Genomic DNA, 18,260 nt, shown 5'->3' on the forward strand with positions numbered 1-18,260 from the left:
ACACTTTATATTCAGGTCCAATAAAGGTTATGTTCATTTAGACCAATTGGCTATGGTGTGGTGGATTACGCACCCTCGTTCTTTTAAGTATTGTTTCCCTGATTTGGTTTGTAGATAGAAGGGCATTGTTGGTTGATCTGGTGGATACCATGTAAAATGTTTGGACTTACAGAACCAAAGAGACAGACATACTCTTTGAAAATGAGAACAGTGATCAGGTTGAGGATCAACTCCTGATTCTGTTCTACTACTAGAAATGAGGCAATGACACCTTGATCCAAGAGACCCCAAAGGGCCAGATGTAGGTGTGCTAATCTGTGTGGTGAGAAAGGAAACCTCTGCAATATATAAAGAAAACAGCAGAGGGCGCCAAATACATACAGTATATATAAAAAGAGACTATTAAAAATCAAAGTGGCAACTTACAAGATGCATAAAGAGGTTTGTATATTTGTATGCCCACTACATAGGCATTCATGTCAGCTGCAGATAGGTTTCGTTGGGAAAATAACTTGCAACTGGATATTTGCAGCTCCACCTTTATGAAATCTAGCTTAACAAAAGTTTTGAATCAAGTTGAGAGGGATAAGAATACCTGTCAGTTTGTATTGCTGTCCCCGGTAGGGAGAAAACAAACAAAAAAACACTGACAGGGTTTATAACCCTCCCTCACTCTATCCACATCACCCACTGTAAGCCAGCAAAAGAACGACGCTGAATAAAAACCTCAAAGACATTATTTGAGACCTCTGTCTCATCCTTCTCTTTTTTACGTTACCCAGTGTCTATTGGGAGGTATCCCGTCTTGGGAATATTTATTATACACCCCAGGTTGGATTCCATTATTTTTACTTCATTAGCTGAATAAAAACCACCTAGCTATAAATTTTACTGGGATAAGTAAGCTTCAGAACACCCTCAAGCTTACCAGGAGGATGAGCTAGGAGACATCAAATATCAAGTGTAAAAACAACACCACTGACCCATTTTGGGTAACCACCCCCTTCCTCAGAAAGATGCCTGTGTCATTTACATTGGCGGTTTGATGTCAGATGATCTCCTGGCAGAGAGGAGAGCAGATTCCATCAATTTATGAGAATTCTATCCGCTTTTATCACGGTGTAACAATCAGATACAAGTGTATACATCTGCTATATTGTAATTTAACTTGATGATCTGCACTGTCTGTGTACTCCTAAACTTTCTCTTGGATACTCGTAGAGAGTTAGAAAGATAAGGACTTGTGACAAGATATCCAAGACTGTATCCCACCCATGCCATTAAATATGACCGTGTTTGTAGAGGTGAGTGCATTGCATTTCACTATTTTATAGACATGCAATTTTACACAGGAAAAACAAAATTCCAATACCTGCTCTTCAATGAAGCAGAGCTCTGGTAGTCATTATGGGAATTTCCACTGCCTTTCGATGGCTTTTCTTCATAATTAGAAGATTCAACTTTGCGGCGTTCCATTAGTGGCCTCTGACTAGAGAAACTTCTCTTAGATAACTCTCTCTTTTCAGAAAAGCCATTTCCAGACAGGTTCCCTTCACCATCCAGATCCCCAGGCCTTTTCTCACTAAAGTCACTGCTCTCAGATGCAGTTTCCCAATCTTCATTGACATGGTCAGCATTATGATAAGATCTCTCTGGTGGTCCAGATATTTCACCCAATGGTAACTTGGAACGGGCCTGCCAATTGTCACGATCATTCACGGTACTGCCGATTTCCTCACCAGTCCACTGACCAAGAGACTCTCTTTCTTGCCTGAGGCGTTGAAATCGTGGAGGCTTGTCTTGACGAGGAGGCCTTCGTCTTCCAAAAGACCTTTTCTCCAAACTATCCCTATCTGAATAATCGTCTTGAAAAACAGACCGCCTATCATCTTGGGCTTCATCAAAACCTCTGTTGTGGTAGGAATCGGAATACCTATAGTCATGCACATAGTCTCTGTCTGTGTTATGGTGTGATCCATAAGACTCAGTTGGTGCATTGTACTCTTGCCAAGAGGAACCTCCCGATTTGGAACTCCAGTGTGTAGAATCCTTGGATATGAAAGGTCTTCTACTGTAACTGTTGCTAAGTCTCGGTGGAAGTGATCTGCCAAAGGCCCTTGGGGCCCTGGATTTTGAGTCAATGCTATTTTGCTCATCTGAGTAATTTCTATTAGACCTCCAAGAACCTTGGAAGTCTCCTTTTGAGTCTTCAGTTTCTCTTTCAACACGGGGAGGTTCGTGTCTATCCTCGGCTCCCCGCTGGCGCCGACGTTTAGGCAGTTCCTCATATTCAGACCCTTCACTGTGTGTTTCACTAGCAACACGCCTTCGGGAAACCTTGCCCCTGAATTCTTCAGGGGGATTAAATTCCCGAAGAGCCCGGCCTCTGCCCATTCTTTGTCCGTTGTAAGAGCCAGCTGAAGCTCTTCCACGGAAAGAAAAGTCTCTAAAACCTTTACCTCTACCACGACCATTGGCCCTACCAAAAGCCTGCTCTTCATCTATGAAAATCCAATTGCTTCTCTTGGTTTGGGGTGCAGGGTTCGATTCACGGGAAGCTGGCTTACTGCTCCAGGTTCTTTCAGTTTTTTCTTGAGAGGCTTTCTCCAAATCCTGGACAGTAGGCTGTATCTGAGGCCTGTCCTCGATTGTCGAGCTGGAAGAAGAGCTTAGGGCAGGGGATTCTACTTTGGTTACACTATCCAGCTTAGAGAGTAGCTTTTCTTTCATTGTTTTAAGAGGTTCTTTTGTTTCCGGCTTTGCTTTCTCCAGCTCTTTCTCCTCAACTTTAAGAGCCTTCAGAACTGGCTTCTTTATTGGACCCGAGCGTCTGCTTCTCCCAGTATTTTCCGAATGCTGCTGGTTATTGGCCGACTCTAGCCGCCAACCCGTTTCTACAGTGGAGTCCTGTATTCCGCCATCTTCCTTTTTCCATGTTTCAGACCCAGACCCTACTGCCTGCACCTCTTTAGGAAGCTCTTCTTCCACACTGCTGGATGTATCCAAAGACTTCTGATGTCCATAGCCCCAGCCATTAAACTGAGCTTTCTTATTTACAAAATCAGAGGTCCTAGACTGCGCACTAGTTTGCTGCCCCTTGCTTACTCCACACTCTGCCATACTTTCTGTTTGTTGGAATGAGACATCATGACCCCTTTGAGGTGAGATGCAGCTGAAATTCCCACTAGGTTTCTTTTCATAACTGCTGGATTGCAAATATTCTTCTCGCTCTTCTAAGGGTTCATGGTGGGTATGTGTGCCCTCTGATCGTTCCCTCGAAGAAGAGTAACAGTTCTCATTCCTGAAAGTTAGAAAACAAAATCGGTAAGCACATAAATTAGGATTTATAGTTTACCTGTAAAATCCTTTTCTTGGAGTACATCACAGAACACAGAGGAGTTCATAATCATGACTATTTGGGTTAGACTGCCACTTTTGGTGAATGGACACTGACCAAAAAAGGCAGAAATCCCCAACCAGGCATAACCCCTAACAGCCTCACCAAGCCTCAGTTTTGTGGCAAAGGAAGAACACAAGCAAGAAACGAAAGATCTGTGTAATCTGATGTACTTCAAGAAAAGGATTTTACAGATAAACCAAAAATCCTAATTTCTTAATTGTACATCACCGGACACATAGGAGTTACTATTCATGACTACTTGGGATGTCCCAAAGCACTGAACACGAGGGGAGAACTACACAGCAACAAGGCCAACAGACTCAAAATCCCCAAACAGAAAAGAGCAGTCTATAGGACCTTCTGCCTCAGCAAGGGCATGATCAGCCCGGTACAACCTAGTAAAAGTATGAAGAGAAACAGAAGCTTCATGCTGAATAACCCAGGAAGCACTTACACTTCTGGTGAAATGGGCCCTAATCGAAAAAGGAGGAACCTTGTCCTTGATCCTATAGGCCTGAGAAAAAAAGCGGACAAATCTACCTAGGAATAGTGGATCGAGAAGCAGTATAAATCTTGCGAGGGCTCTCAGGCTAAACAAACAGGCAATCAGACTGTCAAAACTAAGCTGTAGCCTTCAGATAAAATGGTTAAACAATCTCCAAAGAGTAAATAAAGCACCTTCTCCCTAGGATTTGGCCTAAAGGACTGCAACACAATGACCTCAAGCGAGTGAAAAGACATCATCACCTTGGATAGTAAAAATCAAGGTCTCACCACCCCCTTACCCTGGTGAAGAACCAGAAAAGTACTGCCAACTTTAAAACCCTGCGAGCAGAGGCAATAGCAACCAAAAATACAACCTTGCAGGAAAGAGGTGGGAATCTCTTAAAGGTTCAAATAAAAGTCTAAAACCAATAAGACCAAATAAAGGTTCCAGGGAGACAAAAGGGAACAGCATAGGATAAATAATTCACGTGACACAATGAACAAAGGCTGTAACCAAGAATTAGATGCAATAGGCCTCTAAAAACACGGCCAAGAAAAGATGCCTCCAGACCAAACAGAAGGCAGACCAAAATACGCATTATGGCATTGTCGGTAATGGAACTTATGAGCTTCACACTAAGTGTAATGAGCCTTCCATGTATCATGTTAAATCTTCCCATAGGTCGTCTTTCTAGCCCTGAGGAGGCTCGTAACAAACCTGTCCAACTTGCTGTTGCATTTGGAAACCAAGAGATCCACATCCAGCATCCCCCAGTGCAGACAAATCTCTGAACTCTTCCAGGTGAAAGGTAAATTTTCCTAGATTGAGCTTTTAGTGGCTGAGAAAATCCGCCTGCCAAATTTCCACAAAGAGAAAGAGCACGGAGGAGCCCAGGATAAAATCAGGTTTGCTTCTTCCTCAGCAGCAGGTTTTCTCCTCTCCTCCATGATAGTTGATACATGCCATGGCATTTTCTGAACCTGAAAGCAGACAAATGAGTGTATGAGAGCCTGCCAAAACGCCCACAGTTCCAGGATTTGGATCGTGAAAACTTCTGCACATTTGATGACCACGTTTCCAGAACCGGGAGGTTCTCCCGCAGACATCCCCGGCCCAACAGTCTGGCATCCATCTTTCCAACTAATCGGAAGGAAACATTTCCTAGCATCCAAACTGGTCTTCAGAGTCCGATGCATTGCAAAAATCAAGTGGATTGACAAGATATTGAGCTGCAGAGCTCAGGCATTAAACTGGGCATAGGGGACCGCATCAAAGGGTGCCATCATCCCCAGCACTTTTTCATGCATACCCAGATATGGAGACCTTCCAACTTCCTTAGGAACTACAAGTCATACCTAGCACTAAAACCAAGTATTCCAGACTTAAAACTGGCTAAATATGGATTGAAATTCAGTTGATTCAGCAGACACCAACTGGCACAACCAGCCTATGTCAGGTTTTCCCCACTCGATCAGTGCCGCTGGCTATAGTCAGTCTATTCTGATTTTCGGGAAAGTGCCGCTGGCTATAATCAGTCTATTCTGATTTTCGGGAAAGTTTCCCCACTGTAAGACTTCAATAGCTCAGTGGGGAGAATTATCACACACACCCCAAATGTGTGTATAGGGGGAACCAAGCCTTTGTATTTATTTTTTTCAATTCAACCCGCTGGTTGAATGAAAAAAAAAAAAAAAAAAAAAAAAAGAAGATTCCTGTAGGGGCTGTATTAGAAGGGTTTACTCCATGAATGTTTGCAACTTCAGGAACTTGAGACCTTTGAGGTCGAAAATAGGCCAGACAGCTCCGTTTGTCTTGGGAACAGGCTTAAATAGAAGGCGTGAAACCTCTACTAGCACAGGAGCAATGACCCCCTTGGAGCAAGTCTTTTCCAAGGTCACAAAGAAAGTTTTTTTTTTTTTGGATCTAAACATACCCTTAAGCCCATATAGCATGGGTGGGGAACTTTAGGTAGCCACCAGGACCCAAAACCAGTGACTTTAGGGGATGAAGATTCTGCTCAAAGCAATATTTACATTTTTGTAACTAATTTTTTTTCAACTGGTGTTATTTATTCAAAGCAGTGTTTTATTAGAATAGTATGTTAATAAAAAATAATCTTTAATTCAGTTTTTCATTTGTTTTATTTCAATTTATGTTATTGCATATATAAATTTGTTGTTCGTGCAGATTTATGTTATATTTGCTTTGTTTTACGTTCAGAATAACCATCTTAATTTCCCTTCGGGGTTAATAAAGTACTTTGAATCTGAAAGAAAGGAGAGGACTTGCCTTTGAAACAGAGGAGACAGCAGATAAGGGCAGGCATGTAAAGCTAATCTGACCCCTTCAAGGGGGCCTGTACACCCCAGAAGGTGGTGGTCAATCAGCTGTTGGCCCAAGCCAGAAAACCTGTGTGGACGCACCCCCCAAAAAAGGCAAACGCCCCATGCACTTACAGTGCCCAGATGAGAAGATATCAATGCAGATATTGATGGTAGGATGCAGGATGGCACAGATTTAGTCTAGATTCTGTGAAGTCAGTGTTTGACACAGAAACCACATGCATAGGCAGGAACCAGAGTCAAAATGGTGCGCATACATGTGTAGAATCTCACAATGATGTCAGAGCATGCACTGTATTGGCCTGCTCATTTAAAACACTGCTGTAGTCTGTATCACACTCCTTAAAGAAAAATAGCAATCTGCCACTGTCGTGACTGCCCAAAGTCTCCAAAACCAAGGGGACACTACAAAGAGGGGCTTGCCACAGCTCCACAAAAAACACATAGGCACTCACCAGTCCACACTGCAGGGCAATTTTAAACCCAGACTTCACCCATTACTGTTGGCATGCCCTGAAGGGCCTCAAGCACTCGACTCCCCTCCATGAGGATCATTTTCCTGGACCTGTATGGCACCTTGCCGTCGAAATCTTAGAGTGCACTGTACACCAGAGATCCCTGCCTGCAGGATCCAGTGCTGAATGGCATACGTTACAGGCCGTGTCCGTTCTTGCACGCAGGGTCTAAGTACAGTCCTCTCTTGGTCTGCTGGCCGCAGTGACTGACCTGGATTTAGTCCACCATTGACCTGGAAAGGGTGCCTGAACAGGCTCATATGTAGGAACAAAGACACAAAAAGAAAAGACCTCCAGAGAAAATCACGGAAGCCACCATCATCTTCAGACACTAGCACAAAGCTGCAGGCTTTGTTGAGGTGAGGGGTTAGGTCTTTTTTTTGCCCAGTGTCCATTCACCTGAAGGTGGCAGGATAACTCAAGTAGTCATGAATATTGACTCCTCTCTGTCCTGTGATGTACGCGTAAATGCTTAATTAGGCTACTTGCATAACCATCTTAGGGCACATGCTAACCCACATCTGCAGGATAAAATTATAAAAAAGAAATCATGTTTCCCATGTGCCTATAACTTTATATGTTAACCTAAAATTTTAATTACTACATAAGCCATGTACATTTTGAGACAAAATCTTCAAAATGTAAAGTGCTTTCAAGTTAGATAAATAATTAAACATCTAAAATTGTTCTGACATTATGTGGCCTGTGTTGGAAAAATATATATTGGCAATGGTGACCTGTCCTTTTGTAAATACCAGTTGCCTGTATACCATGCTTATTGAAGGGCTTTACAATTTTCTGACGCAATAATCCAAAATAAAGTATTTAGCAAGTGACGCTAAACACAGCTAATCTGCAGACTGGTTCCAGGTCAGTGACAAAAGGTACTAAAGTCAATAGATAATAAAATTCTCTGGAAGCCTCTTGGGGTTTTTACTGCCATCCCTGACTCTGCAGAGATTTTCCTTCAAAACACTGCCCCATGAGAAAAAGCAGGTAAGAAAATCTTACCAACAGGTACATAGACAGCAACAAAAAAGAACTCTCAGGGGTTCCAAACTTCAAAGCGATACTAAAATGTAAATTTTTATTTTTTTTTTAAATAAAAAACCTGTTAAAACGTAACCGCTCCATGCAATGGCTTTACACAGAGCAGCCCTGTTTCTTCTATTCCTTGGGGCTCCTGCCCTAAACTCCCCCCACCGAGTGCCCCCATAGCACCGATTGCCCACCACTTGCTATGGGGGCACTCCTGTGTGTTCATTTCCGAGCCTTAAACTATGTGTCCTTTATAACAAACAGAACCCTGCCCCCCCTTCATCCTTACAGGCTGTGATTGACAGCACCGGGACTTAATAGCTCCCACTGCTGTGTCTGAGCCAATGAGGAGAGAGAGAGACGGGAGAGCAGCTGCTATCATGCACATTGCTGGATCAAGATTAGACTCGGGTATGTATTTAGGGGGGGTTTTTGGGAAAAGCTGTGCACATGTAAAATAACTACTTTGATGCCATTTGTGTCCACTGCAGATATTCTCACTTTCTACCTACTGAAATAACTGGAAGAAAGTAGAAACCACCCTGATTGTGATACAAAATGCAATAATTTGAGCTATAAGAGAAGGACTGAGAAACTGCGTAGGACAGGGTTCAGTGGCTTCAGGGGGAACAAAGCAGACACACATGGAAAGTGCTAAATCAGAAGCAGGTAGAACAGAAGGATTAATGGCTGTTGGAGAGCAGATGTTAGATGGGGAAGGGACTACATGTTAAGGGGGTTTTAGCAGCAGTAGGACAATTGAGAAAGGACAATCCTTTTAAATGCCAAAATACATGATAGTAAAGGGTTCGCTTTATTGTAAAACCATCAGCAGCATGATACCTGCTGTAACTTCCTTCTGTTGTATTTTCCATTTGCTTCTGTTGGGACACAGAGTAGACTTTGCTTTGAACATGCACATAGCCATCCTGGTTCCATGCCGACATCGACTCTGCGGGTTGTTGCCTGCGCTCTGAGGGCACGGTAGACTGGCAGTCATCAGGCTGGCAGCTTCCACCCACAGAATCTTGCTGAATCAAATGTTTCATCACACCTAACAAAACAAAAAGTTTAGGTATTAAACGCAATGTATAAGTGTATCTATATAGACATATATAAAATTATAGTTTTATTAAAAGACAGGCTTCTCAAAGCAAACCGCTTACACCGAGCACAATCCTGGGTCATGGTGGGTGCAAAAAATTAATGATTTCTAGGAACAGATTTAAAGAGTAAAGCCTGATAAGCACTAGTAGTTTTCTTTTTCTCCTTCAACCCAGCAGGGCTGGAAGAAAAAAAAAAACTGACAGATCCGGTCGGAGCAGCTTATCGGGGAGCCCATAGACAGATCTTTTTTGGTCATGCCCCAGCGACAGTCAGATCCGCTGCAGTACACATGGGCCCAATGTCAGCTGGTTTCTACTGAACTGGCCGATACCGCCCAGCATTTGGCCCATATGTACTAGGCATAACTCCACTTTTGATGAGAACAAAATGCCCCAATGTTACAATCCTAATATAAATAGATCACCCAAACTTTAGTGCAGATTCCTACTTTTTTATTAATAAAAGTAGTTGTGTCCATGTGCAAAGTGAATGTGAATTGGCTGCTGCACTTTCAGGGTTCTAATGAGGAAAATGGAAGGGTCTGCATCCCTTAAGACGCGATTTGTCAACAAAAATGGCATTAGTATTGCAGTGGAAGCCCAAAATTGTATGTTAGTGCGGACTTCTGGGAAAATCAGTAAGTCAATCACACAAGCAGGGAATTACATTTCTCCATGTCGCCATATTGCATTTTACAGAAAATGACAGCAATACAAATTTTTAATAACATTACAATATCACTTGTGTCACAACTGTATATGATTTTTTTTTTGCCTCATTAAAAAGTGGTGTTAGCCTTAACAAAAATATACAAATCAAACATCAGTTTGACAAGAACGCAGGTTCTCTGCTTTAACCTGCTCATTTCTGCTTTCATGGTCCCAGAGTCCAAGCACATCATTAGTTGACCATTTGCCTATTGGGGCAATCATTTAAAAATTTTGCAGACATTAAAATCTAAATGTTTTGCTAGTAATTACTGTTGGACACGCCTGTGGAATCGCAAAAAATTATGGTACTCAAAATTCTATATACCCAATACATGTGTAAAAGTGCTTTGTTAATTAGCCTGCCTGTTTGTGTCAGATTCAGATCATTTTACCATTTATCTCACACCTGAAGAGCAGCAGACTTATGCAGGTGAAAAAATCAAGGTGCAGCTAGGAAGGATTAAAATGCCATTAGTGTTAATCAAAATAAGCAATATGTTTAATATTTTTTATCAAGTTATGGGAAAAGTTTTGCTTTAAGTCTGTTAACCCCTTCATAAACATATCTGCCAGTAGTGAAATATTTATTGTTGTTTGACCTATTTGTATCCTGACCACGAGAGGGCAGCAAAGAGCAAATTTGTGCATTCCAGTTCACTACATCCTAGTTACCAACCTGGTGGATGAAGAGAAGAGGGATAAAAGTCCACAGCAGCACGACCCTGTGTCATTCGAGGGTCCATATAGGAAGGCATCATCATCCAGCGAGGGTCGAAACCCAACATCTGCGGGTGGTGGGAGTAGAAGGTGCGAGGAGTGTTGGAATGGGTAGAAGCCACATATGCTGCCTGCTGCTGCCATTGCTGCATCTTGTATAACTGCTCCTGAAAACAGACAAGATTACTCACACTAAACACCTGCCATTTACATTAAGAAAAAAAATTATAATCTGTAGCCAATATAGCTGAAGCTTAGTTATGGCTTTTTTATGCATAGTTATATTGGTCTAGCTTGGCCCAATGTAAATATGTATGTGACATTATCTCCTTTGTCAAGCGGATGCCCAGCTACTTAAGGCATGCAGGAGGTTGGTTGTTCAGCGGCATGGATATCTTCCAGAGAACATTTTGCATTTTCTCCTTGAATGCAAAGGGTTCTTTGATTAGACAAGGTGAAGGAATAGGGCAGTGATGTTACAACCTCTACCTTGTGCAAGCAGAGTATGCTTTATATTCATTAAGAAAATGCAAAGTGCTCTCTGAATGGCACCTGTGTCATGGGAGCAACCTTGTGTGTTCAACTTAGCAGCCGCGCTTGGCATTGGACCAGACAGCTAGCAGCTTTCGCTGTAGCAGCAGTGTTTACTAGGAGTGCACCGATATACCGGTGCCGATACATATCGGCCGCGGGCCACAATGAACAGAGCAGGCAGATGACAGGCCCATGTCCACTCTGCATACGCAGAGCAGACAGGGGCACAAGCCCACTCTACTCTAATGGCCCTCCAATCCGATCTTCCCAGATGGAAGGGGATGGATCCCCCCTTCTGTTTTTTTTTTTGTGGATCAAATTAGTGGTAGGTGTGTGTAAACGACCACAAGTCCATTTACATCTGTGGCTCAGTAGAAGTGAACGAAGGGTCCAATTGTGTCACGCTGATCGTGTCAAAGGGGCCTAAGGCCGCTTTCACACTGATGCGCTTTGATATACCCACACTGAGGGTGCAACGTAGTGCACCTGTGGCTTTCCTGCGGTTAGCTGCACTTTGCCATAGACTTCTGCTTTTTGTACTTATTTTTGTTTTTTTAACCCCCATTATGTTACTAAACATCTCAGGCCTGGGTCACACCTCTGTTTTTGGTGTTTTTTGCAGAAACACACTACAGTTCATTTACATGTTTTCCTATGGAACACGTTCACATCCATGATTTTTTTTTTCAGCTGTTGCGTATTTGGAAAGGACAAGGACTTTTTAACGCAAAACGGTGCTATTTTGTTTTTTTTGTTCAATATACTTCAATGGAGAAGCTGCAGAAAAGCATGCAATGTGTTGTTGCGGTAATTTGTGTTTTGTAATCTGCCCAAAAAAATTTAAAACTGCAATTTTTTTTTTTTTTTTAAGGCTGTTATCCGATTAATCGAAACAATAAATGGGCCAACTAATCGATTATGAAAATAATCGTTAGTTGCAGCCCCAATTTATTCAGACCTAATAGTTAAAAAGCACCTAGTCCTCAGGTGTCACAGCCTACTCACACAGGGAGTCTTTAGAGACTGGGCTATGCCATGGCTCTGCACCCAAAACGTGATTTAAAAAGTGGTTAAGCCACTCTAACCTGTATACACCCATCAGCACTACCTCCTATTTTAGTATCCCCTTCTGTGTGTAATTTATCAAAATGAATACTGCAAAAACCGAATTTCACTGCCGATATTGAGATCACATGACTGGCCAGCTTTCTCTTTTCCTCCTCTAAATGATGCAGCAGGCGGGCTGAGCGTCCCCTGCTGATGTCAGTCTGAAGGGAAGGAGGAGAGAGCCGACTGTTCATGTGATCGCAATATCGGCTCTTAAATTAAGTATTTACAGCATTTATATTTATAAATCCTTGACAGAGGGGGACATTGTAATAGGAAGCAGTGCTGATGGTTTATATAGGTCAGTGTTATGAGAGCAAAAAGGAGGGGGGAGGGGTAGGAGGACACCGGAGCAGATGGCAGGCTGCTGATGACAGAGGCATGTAACCTGACCATTGTGTCAGGGCTCAGCAGCCATGATACACCGTGGTCAGTTTACAGTGGGGTGGGGAGAAACTGTCATGAACAGCCAGGTTTTTTAGGAGTTAGTGAGTCAAATGACACAGGACAAGCACTGTGTCATACAACATGCTTTAACCACTTAAAACCCCAGACCATATTGCTGCCCAAAGACCAGAGCACTTTTTGCGATTCGGGACTGCGTCGCTTTAACTGACAATTGCGCGGTCGTGCGACGTGGCTCTCAAACAAAATTGGCGTCCTTTTTTTCACATAAATAGAGCTTTTTCTTTTGATGGTATTTGATCACCTCTGCGGTTTTTATTTTTTGCTCTATAAACAAAAATAGAGCGACAATTTTGAAAAAAATGAATATTTTTTTACTTTTTGCTGTACTAAATATCCCCCAAAAATATATCAAAAAACTTTTTTTTTTCCTCAGTTTAGGTCGATATGTATTCTACATATTTTTCGTAAAAAAAAAAAATCACAATAAGCGTTTATTGATTGGTTTTGCCCAAAAGTTATAGCGTTTACAAAATAGGGGGTATTTTTATGGCATTTTTATTAATATTTTTTTTTTTTACTAGTAATGGCGGCGATCAGCGATTTTTTTTCCGGTACTGCGACATTATGGCAGACACTTCGGACACTTGACACATTTTTGGGACCATTGGCATTTTTATAGCGATCAGTGCTATAAAAATGCATTGGATTACTATAAAAATGCCACTGGCAGTGAAGGGGTTAACACTGGGGGGCGGGGAAGGGGTTAGGTATGTTCCCTGGGTGTGTTCTTACTGTGGGGGGTGGCCTCACTAGGGGAAATCACTGATCTTCTGTTCTATGAACAGAGGATCAGCATTTCCCTCCCCGACAGGACCGGGAGCTGTGTGTTTACACACACAGCTCCCGGTCCCCGCTTTGTAACGAGCAATCGCGGGTGTCGGGCAGCGATCGCGCCCGCCGGGCACGGGACTCGGGGGTGAGCGCGCCCCCGCCCCTAGTATCCTGCGAGAGAGCCGACGTAGAGCTACGGGCTCTCGCGCAGGGGATGAAATAAAGAAAAAACTGCGCTAGTTCAGAAAAAACGTGCCAAGCTGCTACATACAAACAAAGCCAGCAGAATAGTAAACAAAAAATGTAGCGCTAACAAACTAAAAAATATATGGTACCAAGTGAGGTAACAACCTTCATAATATCAGTACATATATATGGACTACTGACACTGAAAAAAGTAACTCAAACAGTGCTCAATAGAAAGAAAATAGTCTCTATTTTGAAGATGAGTAAACATCAATTAAGTGATTGGTGCAAAGAAACAGGTGAGCTGCTATCCAATGATTGAGATGCAACAGGTATACAAGTTGTCTGTAGAACTCTATGAAGATCACAATCACATGAAGGTATGGAGTGGGTATAAACACGCTTACCAGATAAGTTGGACTCTAATACTGTACAGCAAAGAGTCAGCCAGGCATTGTGGTCTTTGGAAACCGGGACCACTGAAACCGGAATGGGACAATAAGCGGAACTGGAACTCCAATGGAATGGACGACAGGAACCAGCTGTGCTTGAATGGTGTATTGTGTCAATACCATAAACTCTGAATATAATCCTTGGACCATCAGTCAGGAGGTGTAGGCAGAAGACGTAGCTAAAGCTCCAAATAAGCCATGGGGTGGATGATATAAAATGGAAAAAGGAACTCCAATAGTGCAGGTCAATTAAAACCAAATAGGTTTATTTGTAAAAGTCATAAACAGAAATATGACATGGATAAAAGTGATCGCGTACAAAAATAGCAATGTGGGGTGCTCAGTAGCAATACCCTGCTACTGAGCACCCCACATTGCTATTTTTGTACGTCCATTCCATTGGAGTTCCAGTTCCGCTTATGGTCCCATTCCGGTTTCAGTGGTCCCGGTTCCCAAAGACCACAATGCCTGGCTGACTCTTTGCTGTACAGTATTAGAGTCCAACTTATCTGGTAAGCGTGTTTATACCCACTCCATACCTTGATGTGATTGTGATCTTCATAGAGTTCTACAGACAACTTGTATACCTGTTGCATCTCAATAATTGGATAGCAGCTCACATGTTTCTTTGCACCAATCAATTGATGTTTACCCATCTTCAAAATAGGGACTATTTTCTTTCTATTGAGCACTGTTTGAGTTACTTTTTTCAGTGTCAGTAGTCCATATATATGTACTGATATTATGAAGGTTGTTACCTCACTTGGTACCATATATTTTTGAGTTTGTTAGCGCTACATTCTTTTTTTTACTACTCTCGCGCAGGGGAGCCAACCTGCCGCCGTAAAACGACGGCAGCAGGTCGGCAAGTAGTTAAAGGAACAGGATCCATTTTTTGGCGGGGGGGGTTAACAAATGCTTTAAGCCAACAGTACACTGAGGTCTGTAAAACAAAACCGTGAGGAACCCAGTGACTCAGACATCCCAGGTTAGCACCACAATCTTAAAATTCAGCAGAGTTCAGGTACAGCCTAAAACCGATTGCCAAGGATATGCTGAACCAGGTAATTGCATATAGCGATCAGCTGAAGCAGTGTGGGACATCTGTCTCCTGTGATAGGCTCAACGATTTTACAGGTACATCACAAATCCCTTTTTCTTAATCATATGTCAAATGATACAAGGATGTTGATTCCAATACCAGTGGGACTTCAAAAGCAATCCCACAAGGGGCTGGCATCAGCAAAACAGCAGCTAACAAGTCCGCCAAGAAACTTAAGAAAAAAAAAAACAATAGGAACAACAGAGTCAAAACCCCACAGGGCAGGTTGGAGAACCTTTATGACCAAGCAAGCTCATTATCCACCGGGTAAAAGATAGCAAAATGTGCGTGAAACACCAAGTGGCAGTTTTACAGCCCTGCAAACTGAGGCGTTAAGCTGGAAAGCACATGAAGAACTGACACTTCTGGTGGAGTGAGCCTTTACAGGAAAAGGGCGGGGAAGACCTTTTGCCCTCAGGTCATACAACCTGTGTAATGATCTGCCAAATACACCTAGCAACTGTGAACTGAGAAGCAGCCTGTCCCTTTTGGAAGCCTTCAGGTAACATGAATGGAGGGTCAGGTGTAGGAATCAAGGCTGTGGCTGCAAGATAAAATCTCACAGGCCTAATTACATCCAGGCAGTGGAGAGCAATCTTCATAGGATGCTTAGGAGCCAGACAAAAGGATGGCAATACTATGTTTCGATTTAAAGAAAATTGTTTTGAGGCCCCCAAAACAACCTTGTTCTTGTAAAGAATAGAAAATGGTTCCATACAGGATAAGACTGCAAGTTAAGACCTGATTGAAGTGGCGCCCACATTAACGACTCAAGACCCGGTCCATTATGCAGGTTAAGGACCTTGCCCCTTTCTGCAATTCGGCACTGCGTCGCTTTAACTGACAATTGCGCGGTCGTGCGACGTGGCTCCCAAACAAAATTGGCATTCTTTTTTTCCCCACAAATAGAGCTTTTTTTTGGTGGTATTTGATCACCTCTGCGGTTTTTATTTTTTGCGCTATAAACAAAAATAGAGCGACAATTTTGAAAAAAAATAAATCTATTTTACACTTTTTGCTATAACATCCCCAAAATGTTTATATATATATATATATATATATATATATATATATATATATATATATAAATAATAAAAAATGTCCTCAGTTTAGGCCGATACGTATTCTTCTACTTACGTAGAAGATTGGTTGGTTTGCTTGATTGGTTTGCGCAAAAGTTATAGCGTTTACAAAATAGGGGAACAGACGAACATTGACACTGTCACAGAGAACAGGGAAGGTGTGTTTACACTCACCTATCCCCGTTCTTCAGCTCCTGTGACCCGATCGCGGGACACCGGCTGCGATCGGGTCCGCGGGTGCGGTCACAGAGCTTCGGACTGGGTCGAGAGCACGCCGGAGGCGTGCGACCCACGGCTGGACACTTAAAGGGCAACGTACCTGTGCCCAGCCATGCCATTCTGCCGACGTATATCGGTGTTAGGCGGTCGTTAAGTGGTTAAAGACAACCTTTACAAAAGGAGCGAAATGTCACAAACAAGTTCAAATGGTGGCCTCTGATGACCAGACACCAAGTAGAGGTTCTACAGAATTAACAGAAAGCATACCGTAGGTAAAATGTAAGCCACCCCCCACAAAGCTAGTGGTCCCTGAAAAAGCACCACAAAAGGAAGCAACCTGACCCTTAATAGGTTCATGACTGACAAAACCCCCGTTGGACTTACGGGTAATGGTATTTCCAGGAACCTTCCAGGACAGCTACAGTTGGGAGGAACTCCTAAACCCACTGGATTTCTCAAAGTAAAGCAGCAGACATCTCCAAGTCTAAAAAAACGAAATCTTTGCTCCTCCGCATTTTTGGGAGAGGAACAAAAACTAGGAAGGACTACTTCCTGGGTACCCTGTCCTCTAAAATCCTCAGGAAGGGATCTTTACAGGAAAGGGACTGCAGATCAGAAACTTTCTCCCTGACGTAATAGCCAAAAGGAAGGAAATCTTCAAGAAAATACATTTCAGGGGAGCTTCACGCGAAGGCTCAAACAGAGCCCTTGTTAGAGCATTAAGCACTAATGACAGATCCCAAGGAGGTACATGTTTGACGATCCTGGAAGCATGTCTAGATCTAGCCGAAAGGAACCTCCTGACTGAAGGATCTTCAGCTAGCCTCTTGTCTGAAAATAGAGACAGGGCCGCAACCTGAACCCTAAGGGTGCCGACAGAAAGACCTTTCTCCACTCCCTTGTGTAAAAAACAACACAGGGAGTAGAAAAATTTAAACCGGATTTCCTTTGCCAGGAATAAAATGTTCCAAACTTTCCCATAGATTCTTCTTCTAGGTTACCAACTTACAGCTGTCCAGGATAGTTTGAATAACTGTCTCTGAACACCCTTTCAACTGTAAGATGCGCCGCTCAGCCTCCAAATGGAAGATCTGAGGGTTTGGATGCAATACTGGTCCCCGATGGAGTAGATCCTTCCGCTCTGGCAGGGGCCAGGGAAGATCCACAGAGAGGAGAACAAACTCATCCTGGGCCACCAGGGGGCGAACAGGACCATATCTGCCCGATCCTAAATAATTTTCTGAACTACCAGAGGTAAGAGGGGAAAAGGAGGGAAGGCGTAGGTCAGAGCGATATCCCACGGGAAGGAGAGAGCATCGGTCCCTAAGGACCCCGACTCTCTCTCCAGTGAGAGACACGCCGGCAGTTTCCTGTCGAGACTGGAGGCAAAAAGATCCACTGCAGGAAGACCCCATCTTAGCACAATCTCCTGGAACGTGCTTTGATGTAACTCCCAACAGCTGGAACTTGCGCTCACCCTGCTCAGATAGTCCGCCAGCGTGTTCTCAGAACCTCTGATGTGGACTGCTCTGATCGAGGCGACATTGATTTCCACCCAGGAAAGGATCTGCTGTGATAGCGTTAGGAGTGACTCCGAACGAGTGCCCCCTTGCTTGTTCAGGTATGCCACTGTCGTGAAAACCCTAACAGGTCTTTTGAACTGAGCTTCTCCTGCAGAGCCAAGAGAGCTTTCCCTATAGCTAGTAGTTCCCTGAAATTCGAGGAGCGGTCTGCCTCCTCCGGCGACCAAGCTCCCTGGGCCTGCCAGCCCGGAGAATGCGCACCCCAGCCCCAGACTGGCGTCTGTGGTAACCTTCACTGGAGCATGTTGCGCCCAGTTCTTCCCTCCTTGCAGGTGTTCTTGCTGCTCCAACCAGGAGAGATTGAGAGAATCCTCCCTTGGAAGTTGAACTAGTTGACCCAGAGAATCCTTCCTGCGATCCCAATGGTGTAAGAGAAACGCCTGTAGGGGTCTGGAGTGCAATTGGGCCCAGGGAACTCCTGGGATAGCTGCGGTCATTGT

The 18,260-nt window shown here is 43.4% G+C and overlaps 1 protein-coding gene across 9 annotated transcripts in view; it reads right to left on the bottom strand.

Moving 5' to 3' along the window:
• Positions 1-18,260, bottom strand: part of PRRC2B (proline rich coiled-coil 2B) — a 187,126-nt gene that overhangs the window by 67,388 nt on the left and 101,478 nt on the right. For 8 of the 9 annotated variants that reach the window (XR_005743619.1, XR_005743620.1, XM_040324610.1 and 5 more), the window contains exons 14-16: positions 10,276-10,483; positions 8,626-8,836; positions 1,373-3,301 (exon numbers count right to left, since the gene is read on the bottom strand). Coding sequence is in view for 7 of the 9 variants with exons in the window: in XM_040324610.1 (XP_040180544.1) it covers positions 1,373-3,301; positions 8,626-8,836; positions 10,276-10,483 (2,348 nt within the window). In the remaining 2 variants the exon portion in view is untranslated. The remainder of the gene's footprint in view (positions 1-1,372; positions 3,302-8,625; positions 8,837-10,275; positions 10,484-18,260) is intronic. The other variant, XM_040324615.1, reaches the window with a different exon arrangement.

Source organism: Rana temporaria, chromosome 9 (genome assembly GCF_905171775.1).
Source record: "Rana temporaria chromosome 9, aRanTem1.1, whole genome shotgun sequence".
NCBI lineage: Eukaryota > Metazoa > Chordata > Amphibia > Anura > Ranidae > Rana > Rana temporaria.